The sequence below is a fragment of the Tenrec ecaudatus genome, chromosome 5 (genome assembly GCF_050624435.1).
Source record: "Tenrec ecaudatus isolate mTenEca1 chromosome 5, mTenEca1.hap1, whole genome shotgun sequence".
In the NCBI taxonomy this organism is placed as follows: domain Eukaryota; kingdom Metazoa; phylum Chordata; class Mammalia; order Afrosoricida; family Tenrecidae; genus Tenrec; species Tenrec ecaudatus.
This window is the reverse complement of record NC_134534.1, coordinates 86,388,974-86,413,267: the sequence shown is the minus strand read 5'-3', so window position 1 is coordinate 86,413,267 and position 24,294 is coordinate 86,388,974. Positions and strand designations below refer to the sequence as shown.

At 41.6% G+C, this 24,294-nt stretch overlaps 1 protein-coding gene and 1 pseudogene across 1 annotated transcript in view; one reads left to right on the top strand and one right to left on the bottom strand.

Moving 5' to 3' along the window:
• Nucleotides 1–10,224: 10,224 nt before the first annotated feature.
• Nucleotides 10,225–11,146, bottom strand: LOC142448148 (S-phase kinase-associated protein 1 pseudogene; annotated as a pseudogene).
• A 5,985-nt stretch (nucleotides 11,147–17,131) lies between these two features.
• Nucleotides 17,132–24,294, top strand: part of NSMAF (neutral sphingomyelinase activation associated factor) — a 71,494-nt gene continuing 64,331 nt past the window's right edge. The window contains exon 1 of the mRNA XM_075549701.1: nucleotides 17,132–17,605. Coding sequence (XP_075405816.1) covers nucleotides 17,547–17,605 — 59 coding nt within the window. The 5' untranslated portion in view covers nucleotides 17,132–17,546. The remainder of the gene's footprint in view (nucleotides 17,606–24,294) is intronic.

Sequence of the window (24,294 nt, the reverse complement as noted above, 5' to 3'; positions counted from 1 at the left end):
CTTTGTATGTATATTTCCAGTGATTGCTCCTTGAAAGTATTAGAGAGTCCTTTATGGATAAGAAAACTCAACATAACATTCCTCCAGTCCAGCCGTACCATGAGTAGCTTCATTGTTTTATCTTAGTATGCCATTATGTGTATGTTTATTTATCCATTCTTCAACTTGTGGGCATTTAGGCTGTTTCCACCTTCTTGCTATTGTGAAGAGCGATGTGATGATCCTGGATTTACATACAACTGTTCATACTGTGACTCCTACTTCTTTATGGTGCATCCCCAGCCAAAGGATCGGTCAGTCACACAGTGTTTCCACTCCTAGTTACTTAAGCAAGTGCCATAACACTTCCCACCAGGGTCGTACATTTTTACAATTCACCAGCTGAGTATGACAGTTTCAGTCTCTACACCCCTTCCCCAGCATTTCTTATCTCCTGTTTTAATGTTTAATGCTGTTATCCATAGCAGCATTAGGTGGTATCTCATCACGGTTTGACTTGCATTCCTCAGACAGCTCGTGATCGCAGTAGACCTTCTTGGCCATCTGGATGCGTCGTTTAGGAACTCTCTCTGTTCGTGTCCTCTACTCATTTTTCAAATGCGTTATTTGTCTTTTTCCTGTTGAGGTGTTACAGTTTTCTATAGGCTCAGAGGTTAGTCTTTTGTCTCATATATCATTGTCAAAAATTTTTCCATCTGCTGATTCTCTCTTTACTCTGCTGAAATTGCATTTTGATGAACATAAGTGTCTTATTTTTAGAAGGCATCAGTGACCCAATTTGTCTTCTGCTAGGTGTGTGGGCTTTTCCCATTGCATTTAGTAGTGTGTTTGTGTCCTGAATGAGGGTCCTTAGCGCTATGCCTATGCTCTCCTTGATGATCTCTACAATTCTAGGTTGAGGGGAAAGGTACCTAAAAACAATGACTACAAGAAAGAAGAAAATGTTCAAAGTTGATTGCGGTGATGATTTCACAACTCTTCTGAATATTATTGAGTTAATAAATTCTATAATGTGTGACTTATATGCCAATAAAATGATTAAAACATATTTCTTGGGACTGAGAAATATTCAGAATAAAGCACAGTCACAACTGCTGAGCAACAAATATAGGGCGTTTGACTTACTGTAGGAGTTTGGCATTAGAGGGAAGACTGAGACAAGATAGCATAATTTGGGAAATAAGCATTCTGGAAAACAAAGTGTGTCCTCAAAAGAAGTCTTTAGAAACTGAGGACAGAATCGTAAAATTTAAATATGCTAATATAAAGGCCCATCTGTAGGCAATTGAACATCCCCTTACAGAAGGGTAGCAGGGAGGAGATGCGTCAGTCAGGGTTAAGTACAGTACCAACATATAACTTTCCTCTAGTTTTTTAATACTTCCTCTCCCCCAAAATCATAATCCCAATTCTACCTTACAAATTAGGCGAGCCCAGAGCATTTACATGGGCACAGATAAGAGCTGGAAAAATAGGGAGTCCAGGACAGATAAGCCCCTCAGGACAAATATTGAGAGTACCCATACCAGGAGGGGAAAGAAAGGGAGAACCAATGACAATGATCTACCTATAACCTCTCCCCAAGGGGATGGACAACAGAAAAGTGGGTGAAGGAAGACATCGGTCAGTGTCAGACATGAAAACAAAATGATAAATTATCCAGGGTTCATGAGGGAGGAAGGGTAGGAGAGGGAGGGGAATAAACGAATTGCTGATACCAAGGGCTCACATAGAAACAAAATGATGATGGCAACAAATGTACAAACGTGCTTGACACAATGGATGGATATATGGATTGTGATAAGAGTTGTACAAGCCACCAATAAAATGATTTTTTTTAAAGATTGAAGGGGTGGAGTTTAGCCTGTAATCAGGTCACAGCTTGATGACCTCATAAAGAGGTACTAAGGAAATAAGAAGCTCACTGGAGGCAGGATACAAGCTTAGTCCCTGCGAGACATTCTTGTTGACAATCCACATGGAGACAGGCTGATGGCAGCCAGAGCCTCAGAGCTGGAGAAGCCAGGTGGAGACTGAGATGTTTGCAATGCCACTGCATCCACAAGAGTTTCCACCCACGGGCCTGTGATCATCGTGAATTCAGCATCATTGCATGTGTTTCGTGAGTCTGAAGAGGATTTTATAGATCAGTATTGGATATATGGGCTAATATCAGACTTATGGACTTGATCTGGTCTACGCTGGGATGTTTTCTCAGTATTCAATTGCTCTGGTATATAAAGCTTTCTTATGCACACACACACAGGGATATGGCAGACAATATATCTGGATCTCCAGATGATAGTGACACTTATAGATACATAAAAAAATAACTTTACATCAAGAAGTAATTTTGCATCCAGAAATTTATACAACTATGAAAAGGGAGCTCTACGCCCATTCTGTGGCAGCTAGATAAATTCATCATGAGCAATAGTGACTTAAGTACTCCTATGATTGTCTAGATGTCTTTGAATTTGGCCTGTCTCTAAGTAAACAAGAAGCTCATCAATTTGGAAGTTTTGATTTTTTAAAACATTCTTTGATGAATTTGCCAGTTGTGTGCTAACATGTTTAATAAAGTTTTTGTGAAATAATTAATCTTAAAAATACATAAATGTGATGTTTAATTTGTTGTTTAACTGGTGCATTAAAGGTTAATATAGTGTGAGGAAAAATATAAAGCAAAAATTAAATAAATAAAATCATATCAATCAATAGCAGCATTGCATGTAAATGGAGATTAAACTCACCAGCTAAGAAACAGCTACTAGGGGAATGGATAAGAAAACATCACCCATCAATATGCTGCTTACAAGAAACACACCTCTGGCACAAACACAAAAACAGACTGAGAAACAAAGGATTAAAAATATATCAAGCTGACAGTAGTCTAGAAAAAGAAAGCGTTACAATACTGATAATATACTGTCTGATAAAAACAGACATTAAATTAAAAGCTTTCATGACAAAGAAGGACATTACACAATGATGAAAGCCAAAACTGAACAAGAAGACATAGCTATAATAAACATTTATGCACTCAATGAAAGAACTTCAAAATAGACTAATTGCACTCTTATAGAGAATAAACACAAAATAGTTAATACTGTAGTAATAGAAGACTTTAATACATCAATCTCAAGGAAAAACATATCAACTGGAAAGAAAGTCAACAAAGATAGAGAACTGCACAACCCAATTAATTAATTTGGTCACTTAGACTTATCCAGAGCACGTCACCAACAACAGCATAGTATGCGTGAGTTGCCAGTACACATGAAGAATATTCCAGAAGAGATGTTATATTAGACCACAAAGCATCAATAAGATTTAAAACACTGCAATACTACAAATATCTTTTCAGATCACAAAGCTATAAAATTAGAAGTCAATATTAGATGGCTCAAACCAAAAATTCAACAACATGAAACTGGACAACACTTTATTTTAAAACCACTGGGTAATTGAAGAAAAGAAAGCATGCAATTTTAATGATTTTGGCAAACAAATGAAAACAAAACATACAACATACAAAAATCCATAGGACACTGCAAAAATAGAACCCAGAGGGCAATTTATTAAATCAATGCTGATCTATATGAAAAAGAAGAAGCATCCGACTTGGAGGAAGGCTTATTAGCAGATGACATAAATTTGCTTGCTAAAAGTGAGGGGGACTTGAAACACTTGAAGCCTTCAATATGAATTACCACTCAATGGAAAGAAAAACAAATCCTCATACGATAGATGGAGGAATAATCAAAGTTGTCAAGAATTTCATTTTGTTTGGATCCACAATGAATGTTCATGAGAGCAATAGTTAAGAGATCAAATAATGCATGGCAATTGGGTAAATCTGCTGTACAAGATCTCTTTATAGTGTTGAAAAGCAAAGATGCTACTTTGAGGACTGAGCTGCCCTGACCCAGCCATGGTACTGTCAATCATGCCATATGCAAGTGAACGTTGGACACTGAATAAGAAAGATAATGAAGAATCGATACATTTGAATTATGGTGCTGGCAAAGAATATTGAAACTACATTACGTTAAGCTGGGTTGCCTAGAGAAAGAAATCCAGTGACACTCATATATGTAGAAAAGAGAACTTTACATCAAGAAGTAATTTTGCATCCAGAGAGCATTGCAGCCCAGTCCAACTGAAGGTCATGGGTCCAATGCTAGGGGCGCAGAGTAATGATGCACAAAGGTGAGGTAGCAAGCAGGGGATCACAGGCTGGTGGAGGCATGTAAGGTTGTATGGATCCAAGTGACTGGGAACATAGCAGAGTGCCAATAACTCCCAAGTTTGCTCGCAGGGTCAGCAGCCCATGGGGTCTCCTTGTAGGTAGACACAGAATCCCAGCAAACAGGCAGGCGAAGTGCCAGAAATAGGACGGAAGTTCTCATCATCTCTTATAAAAGGCCACAGCTTCAAAGAGGTGTCATCAGGCTGGGATCTGATTGATAGGTTGGATTCCACCCCTTTCACACAGGTGTAAGTTGACATAATGTCTACCTGCTACAATCATGAATTTCCAAAGAGAACAAACAAATCTGTCTCAGAAGACGTACAGCCAGAATGCTCCTCAGAAGTGAGGATGGAGAGACTTCATTTCATGAACTTTGGACATCTTATCAGGATAGACCAATTGCTGGAAGAGGATGTCATGCTTGGCAAAGCAGAGGGACAATGAAAAAGAGGGAGACCCTCAATGAGATTAAATGACACAGTGGCTGCAACAAGGGGCTCAAGCAGAACAACAACAGCAAGGATGCTGCGGGATCAGACAGCATTTCGTTCTATGGCTCATAAAGCTTCTATAAGTCAAACAACAACTTGATAGTACTTAGCAACAGCAATCTTCTCATTTCAACTTCTTTAATTTAATCATAGATATAAAGTCCTATTTCCAAGGAAATAGTCACAAACCCTGGAAAGTATGTAATGGACATCTTTGTGGGAGGAAAGCCATTTTTTGGCCTAATAATGTTGAATGCTGCAATTTGGCAGCATTCTAAGGGGCTTCCTAAGAATGATTTTATGATTTAATATGATTTTTAAAAGTTATACTCTTAGAAACAGGTAACGGTGGTGGTTGGACAAAATGATATAGACAATGACACTTTAACTGTATATGTGAAGAATGTAACAATGATAAACATTTTGTTTTATCACAGTAAAAACAAATAATATCTGAATAACCTTCACTGGATATCTTATTAATCTCTCTAAGATAGATTTGTATGTCTTATTTTTATTCAGCAGGCACCCTGGTGACATAGTGATTCAAATACTTGGACATCAACTGGGAGATTGCGATTCAAACCCGTCAGCCACTCCAAGGGACAAAGATATTGTGGTCTGCTCCCAGGAGGATTTACCCTTTTGGAAACCCTACAGGAAAGTTCTACTCTAGTCCCTAGAATTAGCATGCTTCAAAACCAACTAGATGACAAGGGGTTTTTGGTTTTGTTTCTCAAGGTTTGAAACAAGAATGCTATGATTATTTGAACGCTGCTCGGAGCTGATTTGACAGCTTCAGATTTCTTAGTCATTGCATAAGATTGATAGAGGCAATAATCTAGAAAACAGACATCAAGACAACTGATTGTAGAGTTCGTTTCATATATTCACTGTCTTTTACACAATAACTGTATTTTTTTTAAACGTTTTATTAGGGGCTCATACAACTCTCATCACAGTCCACATATATACATACATCAATTGTATAAAGCACATCTGTACATTCTTTGCCCTAATCATTTTCTTTTCTTTCTTTCCTTTTCTTTTTTTACATTTTATTAGGGACTTATACAATTCTTATCACAATCCATACATCAATTGTATAAAGCAAATCCAATAACTGTATTTTATGGCTTTTGTGATCTGTCGTGGTTTTAGGAACTTTGGTCTGGTACTAATATAGTTTGCTATGCTAAGAAAGACAAATCCAAAAAGACTGGATAAGCATCACTGTCCAAAACATATTACAAGAGCTACCTTGAAATACAATGCTACCTGTCATAATATCTCTATGTCTATAATGAAGACTAAGTGATACAGCTAATATTCCCATTTACATACCAATCACTGGAAGCATATTGAGTATATTGAAGAATTCTACCAACTTCTTCACTCTAACCTGGAAAAAAATTTCAGTCAAAGTGCAGTCATAATAATTGGCAATTGGAATACAAAAGCCGAAAACAAATAGGAGAGAGAAACAGTTAGAATATAAGGTCTTAGTGATAGAAATAAAGCCATAAATCATGATAGAATTTTGCAAGGCCAATGACTTCATCATTGCAAATACCTTGTTTCAATAACAATGTCTATAAATGGAGCTTTGCCAGATTGAATATGCAGGGATAAAACTGATTATATCGGTGGGGAGAAACTCAATATCATCAGCCAATAAAAATGTCAGGGGCCAACTGTGAACTATGCCACTATTTGCTCACATGCAAGTTCTGGTTAAAGCTGAAGAAAATAAAAACAAGTCCATGAAAGCCAAAATACAACCACCTTAATTTAGAGAATGTCTCAAGAACAGATATGATTAACTGCATACTAAGGACCAAAGACCTAATGAGTTGTGTGATGACATCAAGAATATCACGCATGTGGACAGTGCAAGATATGATAAAATAATAATGATTTGTACATCATCAAGGGTTCATGAGGGAGGGAATGGTGAGGGAGGGGAAAAATGAGGAGCTGATGTCAGGGGCTCAAGTGGAAAGCAGGTATTTTGAGAATGACGATGGCAACAAATGTGCAAATGTGCTATCATTGGCTACACACCTTCATGATACGATCGCTGAGGACAAATGGGTGCATAAGCAAATGTGGCGAAGAAAGCTGATGGTGCCCAGCTATCAAAAGAGATAGTGTCTGGGGTCTTAAAGGCTTGAAGGTGAACAAGCGGCCATCTAGCTCAAAAGCAACAAAGCCCACATGGAAGAAGCACACCAGCCTGTGTGATCATGAGGTGTCAAAGGGATCAGGAATAAGGCATCATCAAAAAAAAAAAACTTAGTGAATGAAGGGGGAAGTGCAGAGTGGAGACCCAAAGCCCATTTATTGACCACTGGAGATCCCCTCCCAGAGGGGTCTAGGGGAGGAGATGAGTCAGTCAGGGTGCAACATAGCACTGATGAAGAATACAGCTTTCCTCTGGTTCCTAAATGCTTCCTCCCCCCCACCCCGACCCCCATGATCCGAATTCTACCTTGCAAGTCTGGATAGAGCAGAGGTTGTACACTGGTGCATATAGGAGCTGGAGGCACAGGGAATCCAGGGTGAATGATACCTTCAGGACCGGGGGTGAGGGGCGATACTGGGAGAGTAGAGGATGAGTGGGTTGGAAAGGGGGAACCAATTACAAGGATCTACATGTGACCTCCTCCCTGGGGGACAGACATCAGAAAAAGGGGTGAAGGGAGACGCCGGATAGGGCAAGATATGACGAAATAATAATTTATAAATTATCAAGGGCTCATGAGGGAAGGGGGAGCGGGGAGGGAGGGGAAAAAAGAGGACCTGATGCAAAGGGCTTAAGTGGAGAGCAGATGCTTTGAAAATGATTACGGCAGGGAATGTACAGATGTGCTTTATACAATTGATGTATGCATATATATGGATTGTGATAAGAGTTGTATGAGCCCCTAATAAAATGTTAATAAATAAATAAATAAAGATTTAAAAAAAGAAATGTGCAGATGTGCTTGACACAATGGATGTATGTATGCATAAGCATTGTACAATCCCCCAATAAAATGATTTTTTAAAAAGAATATCATATATGAAGAAAGCAGAGTCATGAAAGGTTATTAAAAAGACAGGAAAGAAAGAAAAGACCAAAATTGATGTCAGGGGAGACTCTGAAACATGCTTGTGAATGTAGGATCATTAAAACAAATGAAAAAATGATGACCTAAACTGAACATTTCACAGGGCAGCTCAAGAAAACAAAGCCAAGTATTCTAATGAAATTTGCAAAGGCCTGAGGTTAGAAAGCCAAAAGGGAAGAACATGGTCAACATAAGCTAAGTTGGCGGACATGAAGAAAATGTCAAGCCTGGGGGTGAAATACGGAGGGATTCCATAAGCAAAATGTGCAGGACGAGTCAAAAGAAGAGGAAATGCGTGCAGCGTCACGGTACCAAAAATAATTGATTGACATTCAACTTTTTCAAGAGGCAGCCTATGATCATGAATCAATGGCTCTGAAGAAAGAAGTCCATGTTTTACTGAAGACATTAGTAAAAACCAATCTTCCAAATATTGATGGAATACCAATTGAAATGTTTCAGTAATCTTGAAATACTGAAACACTTTTTACGCCAACAAATTTGGAAGACAAATACCTGGGTCATTAAAAAAAAAGTGACCCACAAGAATACAGAAATTATTGAAATATCACTGATATCACATGCAAGTAAAATTTTACTGAATATAATTCAACAGCGGTTACAGCAGTCCAACAACAGAAATTCAACATAGATTCAGCAAAGCATGAGGGATATCATTGGAAACGACAGTCGGGTCTTGACTGAAAGCAGAGAATACCAGCCAGATGATGGCCTATCTTATATTGACTATGAGCAGGCATCCAATTGTGCAGATCATGAGAAACTGAGATCACACTGAGTAGAATTGGAATTCCGCACACTCGATTGTATTCATGAGAACCCTGTTGGTAGATTAAGGACAGTTTGAACGAAGGGAGGGACTACTTCAGGTTTAAAATTGGGAACGGTGCTGCGGGACTATGTACTGTCCATCTGTTCATCTATCTGTATTCTGAGCAAATATTCAGAGGCGCTCGACTGTGGGAAGAAGTATTCCGCATCAAGGATGGAGGGAGGTTTTTCAAACCCATGATGTGCTGACGACACTAGCTTGCTTGCTGAAAGCACAGAGCCTTAAAGCAATTGCTGATGAAAATTAAAGACTGCAGCCTTCAGTGTGGATTACAACTCTCTGTAATTAAACCCCAAATCCTCACAACTGGACAGAGAGTCCACATTGTGATAAACAGAGAAAAGATTGAAAGTGTCAAGGAATTCATTTTGTTTGGATCTACAATAAATGCTTATGGAAAGAAACAGCAGTCGGGAAACCAAATAATCGATGGCATGGGGCGCATCTGCCTCATCAGCCCTCTTTAAGTGTTGGAGAGCGCGTTGAGGACAAAGGTGTGCTGCCCAAAGTCCGGGTGTTTTCAGTTGCCTCCTCTGGATGTAAAAATTGGGCAATGAACAAGGAAAACCACAGACCAATGGTTGCATTAGAAGTTTGGTGTTGGTGATGAATATTGAAAGCACCGGGAGTGCAAGAAGAACCAACGAATCTGTGCTGGAAGAATTGTAGCCACAGGTTCCTTAGAAGAGAGAATAATAGTAACTGAGTCTCGTGTACGCTGGACAGGTTATCGGGAGAGAGCTATTTCTGGAAAAGGGCGTAGGCTTGGAAAAGTTGGGAGTCTATGAAAAAGAGGAAGGACCTTACTGAGACGGAGTGACACGGTGGCTCTAGCATCATTGTGAAGATGGCACATGATGGAGCGGTGGTCACGTCTGTCGTAAACAGAAAAGCTAAGAGTTAGAACAAAATTGATGGTTCCTAACAACAAAAATAAAAGGTTAACATTTACAGCACACATTGTTTAAGAAAACTTACAATCCTTTACACGTGGAAGGTGAGAATAGTTTCGAATTCTCTTTGTGCTTTAAGCAGTGAGTGAACTGAAAAAGAGCTAGCCATCATCCCTCTGACTTTTTTGTTTGTTTGTTTAAGTGTCTGTTTTAATTAAAAAGCTAACAAACTGTCTAGTTACATTTCGCATGGCAAAAACAAACTGGGTGATAGCTGAGTATCTGGCTAAAATATTCAAAGCTGAGGATTAAAAACAACAGAGTCCTCAGATTCAGTTAAGGGAGTCTTGCTACATACAGCTAACCAAGACCAGGGGTATTCCTCAACTCTAGGGGGCCGGTAACGATCCTAATAATCCCATGCAGACTATGTACCTTAACTATCCCCTTTCCGGTGCCCAGTACATGAATAAAGATAATACTTTTGTTAAGTCTACTTCTGCAAACTTTGCATGTTGTTTTATTTACACTGCCTAATTTTAAAAGTTTGCTCAAGTTAACTAGACAGCAAACTAGGCAGTAATCACTTTACAAAAAGAGGGAAAGCCCAAAATACCACTTTCTATAGAGAACCCACAGTTCAGTTTATTAAGAGAAAAACAAAACTTTTGATCACACCAGGAGAATCTCAGCTATACATTTTAGAATCCATACTCCACATGCAATGAGAGCAATATTCTGCCAATACAATAGATTTGCTGCTGCCATTTGCCTACTGTTTTGTCTAATATTAACAATTATAAACAGAGCAGTGCAACTAGTACTTGGAATGATCCTCACAGTGTTACAGTGTCGGGCAGGGCGTCTCACTTCTCTTCACACCACTGGTTCTCTTTGCGCACCTGGGCTTCCTCCTCTTCAGTAAAGTCGTTTTTGATATTGAAGGTCTTGCGAATCTCCTCAGGAGTTTTCCCCTTGACCATATTGGCAACGGTCTTGCATGTAACGTCAAGCAAACCTTTAATGTCTAAGTAGTTTGCAGCCAAAGTAAGTTCAAAAAGTGTTCCCTGGTCAACTTTCAGGAACTCTTGGTCCCAAACTGGGATATCATCTGTTCTTTTCTCTTTGTTCTCATCATCCTCAGGAGGAGGAGGGTCATCCTTGTGGTGGGTGCACCACTGACTGACCTTTTTAAATATTGCTGCATTAACATTTGGTAATGGAACTGGATCATCATCTCCTTCATCATCCATTCCCAAATCTTCCAACATGGTCTTGATGGTCACAGATTGCTTGGCAATTTCCACATCGACTTCAAATATCTCTCCATCAGAACTCTGCAACTTGATTGAAGGCATGGTGATCGCTATTTGGGAGGCGGCGGGCCCAAGGCTGGCAAGCAGCGGGAGGCGACGGCGGCTAGCACAGAGACAGGCAGAGAACAAGGCCACTACCCTCTGACTTTTGATGTTGTCCTTACAGGTTTGAGCTCTAGGAGGCGAGCTGTGTGGCAGCCCGTTGTACATTAGTGATCACTTAGCAATTGAAATCAGATCAAATCACTGCACGGAGATTGTCCAGGCATCAAAAAGGCTATTCTTATTGTTTTATCTGATGGCTATCGTTGCTATTCATACCTTGTCATTATAATTTTTACTCAACAAAATTATTTTGATAGCTAACTTATTCCTTTTAAATCCATATGCTTACCTACAGGCTGAATTAAGGTTTACCTTTTTAACTGGTGCCTTTCACATTATTGTAGGCCTTGCTCAATTTAAAATGTGTGTCATATTCAGTCAGTAAATTGTAGCATTTTAGCACGGTGACTCCACGTGATAGAATTGAGTGTACTCTCAGCTACAAGATGAAAATCACCCTAAGAATTGAGTTAAAAGTTTTAACATAGGCTGAAAAACTAGAAAGAGGCTAGAATGACAGTAAGCTTTCATAATTTTTTGAAGAGGGGAAAAATAGTTTTGTCTTAAAGCATCATCTCTGGTTGTGCCAGAAGGAGAAAGACACAATAAAGGCTATCTTGAGAGAGTGTGATAATTTGTAGAAAATTTGAGGGAAACGGAATTTTGCTTTGGTGTAGAGAACAAGACACAATGAAATATTTTAAAACCTTATGATATTGGATCAGGCTTGGTGGATTTGTTCTCAAGATGGAAACAAGCTGGTGAGTCACTACGAGATATTTTATGAATGATAATTCTACTAAATAGCAATGTGATCTTAGTCTTTCAAAGGGGTTGAACAGAGTAAGCCTAGAACCCTGTACCAAGGCTAGCTTATGACCGGTTTGAGCACATGTTAATTATTCTAAGTATATTTGACCAGCAGAAGTAAAGCTGAGAAAAGATTGCTAATGGATCACTCCAATTATTTTTCAACTGAGAAACAATAAAGGAAGATCTAGTAACTTAGTTTTGATGCTACATCTGAAACTTTTAAGCATGGCATTTTGAACTATTTCCTATTGGTCCAACATTCCTTCTAACTTTTAACTGACGTTAACTTGCACTGGTTCAGGAATTTTCCAATCAAACCTTCAACATGTGTGTGTGGTGGTTATTACTATTGATTAGCCATAACCATATTAGGTTTTGTCATCTACAGATAAGTCCTTGCTTTGCTGACCTGCTAAGAAAGTTGACCAATAATTCCCAATAACAGCAAAAAGAATTAAGAAAAAAAGACTAGTATGCTGAATTATTGCTCACCAGTCTAAATCAAGATTTCTAGAACTCAAAAATTGTAATTTCTGAATTACAACTGATCCAAAAATTGTCAAAAATGGAAAACAGCTGTTGAATAGATTAAATGTTTCTATAAGTTCTGTATGTGGGAAATTTTGTGGGTATTTAAGAGTACTCTTTCTGTGTAAGAAACTAATTCTTTTTCATTTCTCCAAAATTGATTCTGAAATTGAAAGCTCCAATTAGAAAAATTTAACAAATTCCTAAAAATCATTATTAGAAAAGCTATTGAAATTTGAGCTGAGTTAAAACATGAACAGTAAGATTTTTTGCTAAACCTCAAAGAGTTTTGTGTCTTAATAAATGAAAGTTTTTAGGGTCCATGTTCATGTTCTTGTTCACATACAACAGGAGGTTTTTATAGACTGTAGCTGCCACTGGTGTTACTTAGGTATAAACAAGTATCTCATAATACTTATTGTATGTAGTTTTATATGTGATGTTTAAACATTTAGCCTAACTTGTTCATATTTCTGTTCTGTCACTGGCTTTTGTGGAAGTTAGAATAAACCACATGTGAACCATTTGCTCCAGATGCTTTTTTTAAAAAACACTTTGGGTCTTAACAGACTGAAACAAAAAAGTTGGTGCCGAAAGACATTTTGAATTTGAATGATGGTCCAGAGAGACCAGCAGACCATTTTGCTCTAAGCCTGTGCACTGTCAAAGAATTCATTTTAGAGGAACAGAGTCCAGAAAAAAGCAGTCCAGACAAGGCTTTTGGGTTTAGGGCAGGCCACACTATCATTTCATCTGGTCTCCCAACCAATGATACGATGGGTCTGGACAATGCTTGCAATCCGTTCCTCTCTTTCTTGGATGTATACCTCACAACCACTTCTTCAGAGCAGACCCAACCTCAGCCACTCTCGGTTTTTCATTTGGGGGAATCATGCGAGAAGACCCAAAAGTTCCCACTGGGTAGCATTGTCCCATAGTCACCCAAATCTTAGAGACACTCCTACAAAAGTATTCGGTAAATTTCTATGGAAATGAATGCCCAGAGAGGGCTGGGTACCTCTCTTTCTCTAAGATGATTTCACTTGTATTTGTGGGAAAGGTAGGGAGGAGCCAGTACCTGCCTTGGAGAAAACCCTCAACATTATGGGTAGACTTCCAGCTTTTAAAAATATCAAAATAAATATTTTAAAACATTTTCAAGAATCCAAATAAGTATTAAAAAATAATCCATGATGCGGAGGAATTATATTAGTGCTTAAACCCTGAGCATCCTGGTGGTTTGCAGAAGGTTACATATAAAATGGCAGTGAGTCCCCACCTAGATTAAGCTTCCACTGAATTCCTTCTGATCATTAACCCAGGAAGTAGATCATCTTGGCCTCAGGCAGAATGCACTGGAAAATAGATTACCTCCATCCTTCCCTGGCCAGCTCAGGGAGGAGCAAGTCTCTCTTAGGGGCTTGCCTGGAAGTGTACTTGATGGAGATCACAGTACTCATGAGTCATGAGTCATGAGTCTTGCCCTATCAGCCTCGCCCTGACTTCTTTGGTGGAAAGGACCTAGATGGTTGAGATCCAGAGTTTTCTCTGGCTAAATTTTCTATCATAAATTGTCAGGATTTTCTTCTTAATCTTAGTCAAAACCAGGTCTCCTCTCAAGAAGGGGAGAATTCTCTGAGTCACCACTGTTTCCACATTCAATTTAGAATCCCACTTATTATTTCAGGAATAACTCAAAAGTAAACAAAACTAGGCTATGTTAGAGTCATGAGATTCTACTTCATATCCATCAGGATGGCTACAATAAAAAAGGACCATAATACGTGTTGGTGAGGATGTGGAGAAATTGGGAATTCACAGCCAGTTGCAATAAAACATGGGAATTCCAGAACACTTCCTTGTGCTCATGCTGAACTTGCACATGGCAGTTGTGGGGACAGAAACAGGGACTACTGCGTGGTAATGGGAAAGGTGTGTGTGTCATGAGGGTATTCTTTCACTGTAAGGAAAATCCTAATAGGGAATTTTAACTGTTAGCAAAGACACCCAACCCACTGTCTCATCCAGTGCACTTCCGCATTCCCTGAATGCACCCATCCCCCACCCAGCTTCCTCCTTTACTAAGGACCAGAAATCCCTGCATATTTCGAGTCTATGACCTTGCTCCTGCAGATAAAATATAAAAGCTGTGGGCCCAGATCGTCTGGAATGCTAATTCCTCTAGGTCACCAGCTTAAAAATATTTCCTCTTTCAAGTTCTCCCAGAGTGCCGCCTGGTCATTACCTGGACATAATTTTATTGCTGTTACATCACCATGTTTGTTCAATCTGTATGGTTAGCAAATCATTAGAGAAACTAGATTATATGAAGAAGAACGTGGCATCAGGACTGGAGGAAGGCTTAATAACAACCTGCAGTACGCAGATGACACAACCTTGCTTGCTGAAAGTGAGGAGGACTTGAACTTACTGATGAAGATCAAGACTGCAGCCTTCAGAAAGGATTACCAAAGAAGACCAAAATCCTCACAAGTGGACCAATAGGTGACACCATGGTGAAAAGACTGAAATTGGCAATGATGTTGTCCCGCTTGGATCCACAATCAATGCTAATGAGAACGGTCAAGAGATCAAAAGATGTGTTGCACGATGTAAGGCTGCACCACAAGACGGTTTAGAATATTGAACATGAAGTCCTAAGGTGCCTCTGACCCAAGTCATGGCGGTGTCTATTGCCTCCTATGTCGGAGCCATGAGGCCCAGCCATTGCTTGGAATTTATTAGGACTTGCCTGGAGCCATGAGGCCTGGCCATTACTTGGAATTTATTAGCCTGAACTCTGGGCATTCTTCTACCCCAGCCTACGTGACAGAGCACTGCAGCTGTAAAGCTTGAGCAAATAAGGGGTAATGCTCTTTAGATAAGCACCCGTGTCCTGCATCCCCTTGATTGGGCAAAAGATCGTCTTCCCCTATGCTTGATTTGCATGTACATGCCACTCCTCTGCGTACCTAATTGAAGACTGTAAGCCCTTACTGACTCATGGGCAGGGCACACTCCCCTGAACTCCCTGATTGGCCTGTTGCCAAGGTAGCCTAATCTGCATGTGCACTGAGGCTCCCTCCCTTGGCTGGCCCTTATAAGCTGTGACTCTTTGTTCATTAAAACAGGACTTGATCAGGATATTGTCTTGTCCTCATTCTCCGTGCCTCTTGTACCCCCCAATTCCCACTCTCTCCCCCAGGACCCACGGTGAACGTCCCGCGGGACGGGACACTCCTATGCCTGTGAATGTTGGACATTGACTAAAGAAGACCAAAGAATGGATGCAATGAATCGTGGTGCTGGAGAAGAATACTGAAAGTACCATTGACTGCCAAAAGGACAAACCAGTCTGTATTGGAAGAAGTTACAACCAGAGCGCTCCTTAGAAGCGAGGATGGTGAGATTTTGTCCTAGATACTTTGGACAGGCCAGAAGAGCCCAGTCCCTCCAAGACATCTTATTTGGTAAAGTGAAGGGGCAGCAGAGACGAGGAAAGCCCTCAAGAAGATGGATTAGCACTGTGGATCCTCACGGGACCTTTCAGTGTGTTGTTCTATTGTGAATAGGGGCCCTATGGGTTGGAACCAACCCCAAGGCATCTGATAACAATAACAACAGCCCCAAATCCCTTTGCAGGGTCCTGACATAGATTAAGCTTCCATTGCATTCTTCCTGATGATTACCCAAGGATGTAGATAATATTGTCCTCAGGCCTAGTGCCTTGGGAAATGGATCTCCTTAACCCCTCTCCAGACAGCCCAGGGAGGGGCAGTCTCACTGAGAAGCTTGCACACGTGTATCCTTGATGTAAATTACCATACTGGGGACTATGTAGGGCATCAAATAGTCATGAGTCAGGATGTATTGATCTGCTGCAGGCTCTCCTTTACTGACTTTGTCAAAAGGTTCTGGATCAATCTTGTAAATTCTTTGAGCATAAACTACTTGTCCCAATTATGTCCCAGCTCTAACTGATGGGATGATCTGCCACTAATGGATTTGTGACAGTTCCTTTGTTCATGCCTATTTAACTGCTGTCCGGATTGTGAATCTGGGTGTCATTATGACCTCATGCGAACAGCCTACTTTTATCTGATGGTGGGTTTGAGTCATCTTTGTCTCTTTTAGGGCTTAATAAACGTTCTTCTTAAATTATCTTTGAGATCGGGGTCTTTTTGTACCTGAAAACATTAAATAAACTCAGGAGAAATGAAAACATATGCCCACACAAAAACTCGTACATGGATGTGTACAGCAGCGTTGCTCTTAATAGTCAAATGGTGTTAACATTCCCAATGGCCACGGACAAACTGATGGATAGGCAACCACTTGTGGCATAGCCACAGAGCGTTCATGCCACACAGTGCCATTAGGCAGAGGTGCAAAGGAACAAGGTCCGGTGCCCAGCAGGTAACGTTGACAAGATTATGCTCAGTGAAAGCAGCCAGGCACACACACACAAACTCTATGATTCCATTACATGAAATGCTCAAAAAGGGCAAATATATATAGGCAGAAAATAGGTAAGTGTTTGACTAGAGAGAAGGGGGGGGGGGTTCTGAGGAGACCTGGGGTGAGAGCTAAAGGGCACGAGTTTCTTTTTGAGGTGATGCAACTTTTCTAATGAAGATAAAAACCGCTTTGAAGTATCAACTTTCATAAGCACAGAGCCTAGAAGGTGAATACCAGCTCGCTCCGGCTGTTATAAAAAGAGGGGGAGGGGGAATCACATGACTTACTATTTCCACCATCCCAATGTGATTCCAAGTTCCTGCTCCCCAAACAGTTGTATCACTTCGGGGCAAGCATTCACGAACATCACGAAACATTAAAAAGGCAGCCCTGCGGTGGCCGGGGACGTCCAGCTGCGCAAACAGCGGACCCGTGTGCACGCAGGGCCTGACCCGCGGCTCCGCGCTCCGCGGGCCTGAGTCACTGCGCCGCCGCCGAGTCCCGACTCCCAGCCGCGCGGCGGGCACGCCAGGGCGCGGGCGCGGTCCGGACGCTCGACCGCCGCGCGGCCACCCCGGAGCCCGGCCTGCCGCCTCGCTCCCTCCCCGCGCGCCCGCCGCGTCGGCCCCTCGCAGCCCCCGCGGGCCACGGCCACGGCCACGGTCGGGCCCTCGGGGACGCCGACCCCGAGCGCCCGAGCCGCCGGGCGCGCGCCGCCTCCATGGCGTTTATCCGGAAGAAGCGGGAGGAGCGGCAGCTCCGGCTCTACTCCAAGGAGAGGTGAGCGCGCGGCGGGCCCCTCCGGGCGTGGGGGAGAGGCCCCGGGCCGGGGAGACGCCGGCGGCCGGGCAGGGCCCGCGGGGCCCGGGGGGGCTCGGAGCGTGGGGTCCGGGGCCCGAGGCCGCCGCCACCGACCCACCGGCTGGGCGGCTCTCTCCGGAAGAGGCCGCGTCGGACGCCCCTGCCCTCGGCGGCCTCCGCTGCCCGCGGACGCCCCCTCCCGAGACCCGGCCAGCCGCCCCGGGGCGCACAACACCCAGGGTTTGCCCCCCCCCCCAGAGGGTCCCCCCGGCAGGGCCGGCGGCCCCCGGGCGGGGAGTTGTACCTGCCGCACATCACCATCTTTGTTTTGCAGACTTTGAGAAAAGTAAGCAAATGGGCCACGGGCTCCCTCTCCTTGTGGCCGTGGGAGCGCCCCCCCCCCCGCCCCGAAGAGCCTTATGATTAAAGCCAGGACGCTCCCCAAATCTGCGCCCACCCCAGCCAGGGCCCTGGGCTGTGCGCTGACGCCGTGCGCTCCAACTGCCCCGTAGTTAGCAGGACAGTCGTCTTCGCTGGCATCCGGGTAGTGCACGTTGTCTCTGGGGCAGAAGCTCCCATTGCTCCTTTCCAGATAGCCCAGCGTACTTGCGCAATTGTCAGGTCAGCCGTTCGAAACCAGCAGCCACTCCGTGAGAAAGATGAGGCTTTCTACTCTCGTGGAGTTACAGTCTCGGAAGGCAGCTGGGCAGTTAGTTCTACCTGCCCTGACAGGGGCGACCGGCTGGGAGTCAGCATCAATTCCACGGCATTGACTTTGGTTTGGGTTGTTTAAGAGCTACAGTTTTCAAGGCATGTATTTGCTTTTTCACGGTGCTGCCAGATCAGAGCCTGTAATATGTGTAAATACAGGGCAGACTATTATTTTGGGGATTTTGCAGAATCCTCACTTGTTTTATAGAAGTTGATGTTGTCTTCCTAACTGTCACATGCGTCTACAGTGCTGATCTGGTATCCACAGTCTGGAAGTTCATTCTTGGTAACTGAAGAAGGCGATGATATAGACAGCACAGATCTATTTTCTAAGACCGTTTAGATAGTGCTGTTAAGTTTTAGCAACGGCGAGACTGGCTTAGTAAATAATAACCGGGCCATGGCTAAAGTAACTCGCGTTTTGGGGGGTTCTGATGGCGTTTGTGAGGCTCATTCCAGGGAAGAATAAGTAGTTGGTATTTTGTGTTGAAGAGATTAATGGTATAAGAACTTTGAAACACCTGAATGCCATCGTTACTATGATTTAAGGACCATTAATAATGATGTTCTGTTACACAGGAAATGGGTTTTCTTTAGATTTGCCAGTTTTGATGGTAGTGATGTGTACAAAATTTTGTATATTTAAAGCCCAAGATGAGGCAGGTTGTTGGCCTTCTGGTGGAGGCAGGCAACTCAACCGGCAACATCTGGTACTCTTTAATTTATTAGTCAACCAGGAGGTAGCTGATGATACCAGCAATCAGCAAACCAAAAAAAGTTGTCATTGAGTGCTTTTTTATTCATGTGTTCCCTAATTTCTGACTGCTCAAAATCTCTCAAAACACTTTGCCTTATAGCTTTTAATGCTGCACTGATAAGCATAGATCTACCATAGAATATGGATTTGCATAAAAGAAATCTGCCTCACAATCTAGTATGAACTAGAACCAAGCAGTCACTTTATACATCTTAACAATTCATTCAGAAAGACAAAAAATTCTAAGAGTTTTGTTGAGCCAAATTTACCATTCCTGCGTGCATAGATTCTTACCTGATTCACCCCTTGTGACAGTAAACACAGTTCAGTAAAATGATCATGCCCAATAGAACTACTCTGCACCTGTTCAAAGTTGTGAGCTCATGACGCCTCTGACACTGATTTAGGAATTTCAGATGGCTACCGAATAGTGACCCCTGAAAAAGGGTAACTTGAAGTTAGTATGTCTTTTTCTAGTTTGAGGCTTATGCTGCTAGACTTAAAGCATTATTTCTACAAAAGTAGAAGCTTTTACAAGCCTCCAATAATTTTTTTTTTTTTAAGTAGAAGCTAAGAGACTGGTTGGGAGATTCTTGCAGTGGTAGCTTATGCAAAGATGATGAAAGAAGAGATGGAGAAACGTAGATGAACTCTAGATATTTTTAAGAAGTAGAATTACAGTTCTTTTTATAGTAGAATGCATGTAAGAAGTAACAGGAAGAGTATGGGTCTTTTTTAAATTAATAAGCCTTTGGGACTTATACTAAGAAATCAATCTTTTGAATTAAAATTTAGCTGGGCGTAATGTATCCCAATTTGCTAAACATGTCACTCCTAGGCTTTTGGGTTGAACAATTTATACAGTGGTGCCATTTTCTTAGGAGATTTATAAATAAATGTGATAATTTTCCGGAGCAAAACACAAAGAATTTTCCTGAAGGCATTCAGATTAAGTATATTGGTATCTTTGTGCATTGAAACAGATTTTTCTTTTTAAGTGGCCTTTCTAGTCCAGGCTTTGTAGTTCTGCCAAGATGATTTGCTTGAGACGTTTGTGCACGGGCTGTGCAATTTACTACACCAACAGGTGATAAAATCCTTGCCTGGGTTGGTCCATTGCTATGTAACTTATGATTATGGCTAACTGAGGGATTGGTCAGTTTGTGGACTTGTTGGGAGATCTTAGGCGCATAAAAGGGTTCAATTGTATAGAGGTTAGGGCCTCACTATCATCAGGAATAGGAACCTGGAGCAAGTGCTTCCTTTGGAGCTGGGGTTCCTGTACTGAGAACCCCTAGACATAGAAGCAGGATTTATAATCCTGAAGATGGCTTGAGACTACATGAGAGTGTGCAGCATGAACCATGGTAGCCAGGGGACGAGAGCAAGGTGGCCCAGTGGACTTACTGACCCATGGATGAGAGAGAGTTAAACTCCCGTGGGCATAGTGGGGTGCCCCAGAGCACCTCTCACAGATCTCACAAGTTATAACTCTTGTCCAAGCAGGGCATAGGCCAGGCCTGCCAGGGTCCCTGTAAAAGAGGCCCAAACAGAGGTAATTGAAGGGAAAGACCTGTTAGGAGGTGAGGCAGTGAGCTCTGAATGATGGGAAATATGCAGGGAATCTGTGGGGTACCAGTTCCCACAATCAAATGGGTACAAGGGCGGTTTTGTAATTGAGGCATAAATTAAAGAGGCATCAGATAAGATAAAGCATGCAAGTGATCATCTCCAGGACATCTGTGACTTCAGGAACCAGGTCTGCACAGTGAGTGAGTGAGTGAGTGAGTGAGTGAGTGAGTGAGTGAGTGAGTGAGTGAGTGAGTGAGAGAGAGATGTAATTTCAAGAATTTATGTAATCTGTGACACGTAGGTCACGGTAAGCACATATGTAACAGGAAGAAGTTGTTTAATAGCATATGTGTAACAAGAGGGGATGAGCTAGAAGTATACACACAATAGGAAGGGGCAGCACTAGAGGCATGCATGTGACAGGAAGGCACATTTGTAACAAAATAGGCAGACTTTAGAATCAAGATGTCAGCTTCACCTTGGTTGTCCCTGAGCTGGCTTGATCTTGGGTGTCTTTGAGCTCTGCTTCAGGGGAACAATCTATGATCCTTATAGGAAGGCAGTGGGCTCTTAGAGGGTACAGACAATAGGGCCTGATTGCCTTAGATGGCTGACAACCTTCAGGCAGATAACCTTTAAGCAGTTGACCTCTTCCGTGTACACTCAGTGCCCATGTGTTTGCAAACAGCACCTTAGACTTGGCATTATTATGAGGGGACATTGTAGGGAATAACTTTCATTTATGAGAATGTGAGTGGGAGGCAAAGGTCAACCATGAAAGTTTCCTCCACTGGAGCCTTGACCTCCCACACTCCTTAAAAAACCGTGTGAACGTTGAGAGTTTGCCTGCATACGCTCTCTTCCCGATTTTCATTTTCCCACAGGAATCCATGAATTAGAGGGGAAAAACTCAAAAGAAGACACCAGGAAAAGACACAATTATGAGACAGCATAATTGTGTTAATTTTTTATAAGTAACCCAACTGGGTGGGGGAAAATGTCTGATGTGTGTCTGATACCAATGACAAAAATGGAAATGGTAGAAGACCATTTGGAAAAATAATAGAAGACCTTAACCAGATACCTCCTGAAATGCTTACTGAGGTATAATCAGTTTCTTGACTTCCCTAGTTGAAGTTTGAATTTATTTGGAGCCAGGAATCATGAGAACTTACTTAATTCTGAAAATTTTAAGCAGAAATTAACAAAAGATGTCTTTACAGAAAGCAATCATATAAAATTTATGTTGTTGAACCCCAAGGTGATTAAGAAGACTATTGCCATACATAAAACCTAGATTTTTAAAAGGCACGCTTAAGGAAAAGAAAAGGATAAGGATTCTTGTTGTCTCTGGATGTGGGTATTGAGCTGCGTGTTTTAATGAATGTAGTGAAATTATTCAAAATAGAATTCAGAACATTCAATTCACATGGTCTTTTGGCAAAGAGATATAAACAAGTAGGCAAGTAAACAACATAGAATAATTATACAGGTGGTATTATTTTGAGCTTGTGATTTTCAAATATAAAGTATGAAGGCCAATAATAAATCAAGGGCAGATTAATTAGGTAGTACCCAAAAGCCCTCACTACTGTTGAGTCTATTCTGACTCATAGCAACCTTATAGAACTGGGTAGACCTGGCCCTCTAGGTTTTGGAATATGTATTGTTATGTGGGTAGACAGTCTCATCTTTCCTCAATGGAGCAACTGGTGTTTTTGAACTGCTTACAATGGGTTAACAGCCCAAAGCATAACCATGGGTAGTGCCAACAATACGATTAGCACTAAGAAAACTGACGCCACAAATGAGGGAGGTTTTAAAAAAACTACAAGTTTTTTTTTTAAACAAACACACGTTTCTAAAGTTGCATTTGAAATGAGGAAGTACTAAACTGCTGCTTAGGACCCAACCCAGTAGAGTAAAAAAAAAAAGTGTCTCTCATAATTCATTCTGCTAATGGCTTAGAACTTGTATATGATGGGTAAAAATACAAAGGACACCCATGTACCCATGTCTTCTTGCAACACATCTTGGGAGAGTTTACATCTCGAACCATAGACCAGATTCAGTGATAGGAACTGAAAAATGCCGAAAGTATCTATGTGTCTAAGTTAAATAAAATAGCTAGATAAGGCTGATTTTTTTTAAATCAACAGCTGGAAGAGGAAGTGGTAATTACCAGTACCTATCTTGAATTCACTCTAAAGTTAGGTTACATGAGTCCGATCGCTCTTAACAGAGTTCTAAATGGTAGGGAAATGCAGTAGGCTTCGTTCATTTGAATTTTACCAGAGAATAAGGTTTGCTTTCATTACAGCTTAATACCAAAATTGAGAAAAAGGGAAATAATATTAGTGTGGTTAGGAGGAATATTTGTGTGACTTTATTTAACAATTTTTAATATATTATAAAGGGGATGTTACTATTGATGGGTTGCAGAATTTATTCCTGGCCTTTGCCTCTTCAACATTCTTGTTAATCACTTTACTATTTCAAACCCCATTTTAAGGCGTTTACAAGAATGCCCAATTTAGACAAATCAGTTTTCCAGCAGTGCAGTCTAACTTCGCCCAAGGATGATGATTTGGTCATAGTGACGCATAGTGGCCGTATGGATTATAAACTGCACTGGGGGTGTCAGACAGTGTAAATCTGTACAGGAGTAGAAAGCTGCTTCTTTCTCCTGGGGAGCGTCTGGCGGTTTTCAACTGCTGTATGAGCAGGGATCCTAGACAGGATTGTGTTGTAGAAATTGTATGGACGAGCTGGTTGTCTATGGGGGCAGTAACATCTTGTCATTGTTACTTGGAAGACTACTTAAAAAAATTTCACTTTCAATCAGAAGAGGAAGACTAGCTCCAGCCCAAGCCAGTGGTTTTAAGTCATAACATTACCAGCTAAAAATAAGAGACAATGTAATTTCTGATTAATCACAAATTGAAACCTACAGCCCATGAGCTAATTCTGACTTACAGCAACTCTATAGGAAGGTAGAATGCTCGACAGGGTTTCTGGTCTATTGATCTCTATAGAAGCAGATTGCTTTATATTTTTCCCTGCAGAGTGATCAGCAGATTTGAATCTCTGACCTTTCAGCTCACTCACTCACTAACTGCCATAGAAATGATTCTGATTCATGGGTGCCTTATGGGACAGGGTAGAATTGCTCCTGTAGGCTTCTGAGACTGTAACTGGTTAGGGAATAGAAAGTCTCATCTTTCTCTTGAGGAGCAGCTGGTGGTTTCAAACTGCTGACTTGAGTTGCAGCAGGTCGAGTGCCGTAGTGGGTTACACATTGGGCTGCTGATTTTGAGATCAGCAGTTCAAAACTACCACCTGCCCTGCAGGAGAAAGAGGAGGCTTTCTACTCCTGTAGAATTAGTTTCTGGAACCCCCAGGGTCAGTTCGATCCTGCCCTACAGGGTCAGTATGGGTCAGCATCTACTCAATGGCCATGAGTTCTAAGGCCTTTCATTCCCCCCCCCCCCAAACAAAACAAACTCACTGCCATTTAGTCAATGCCAACTCATAACCAGCAGCCCAGTGATGCTTCATCTGTTGTGTTTTATGCTTCTTATACTGTGATGCATCCTAGAAATTATCTGATGCATCAGATTATTTTTAG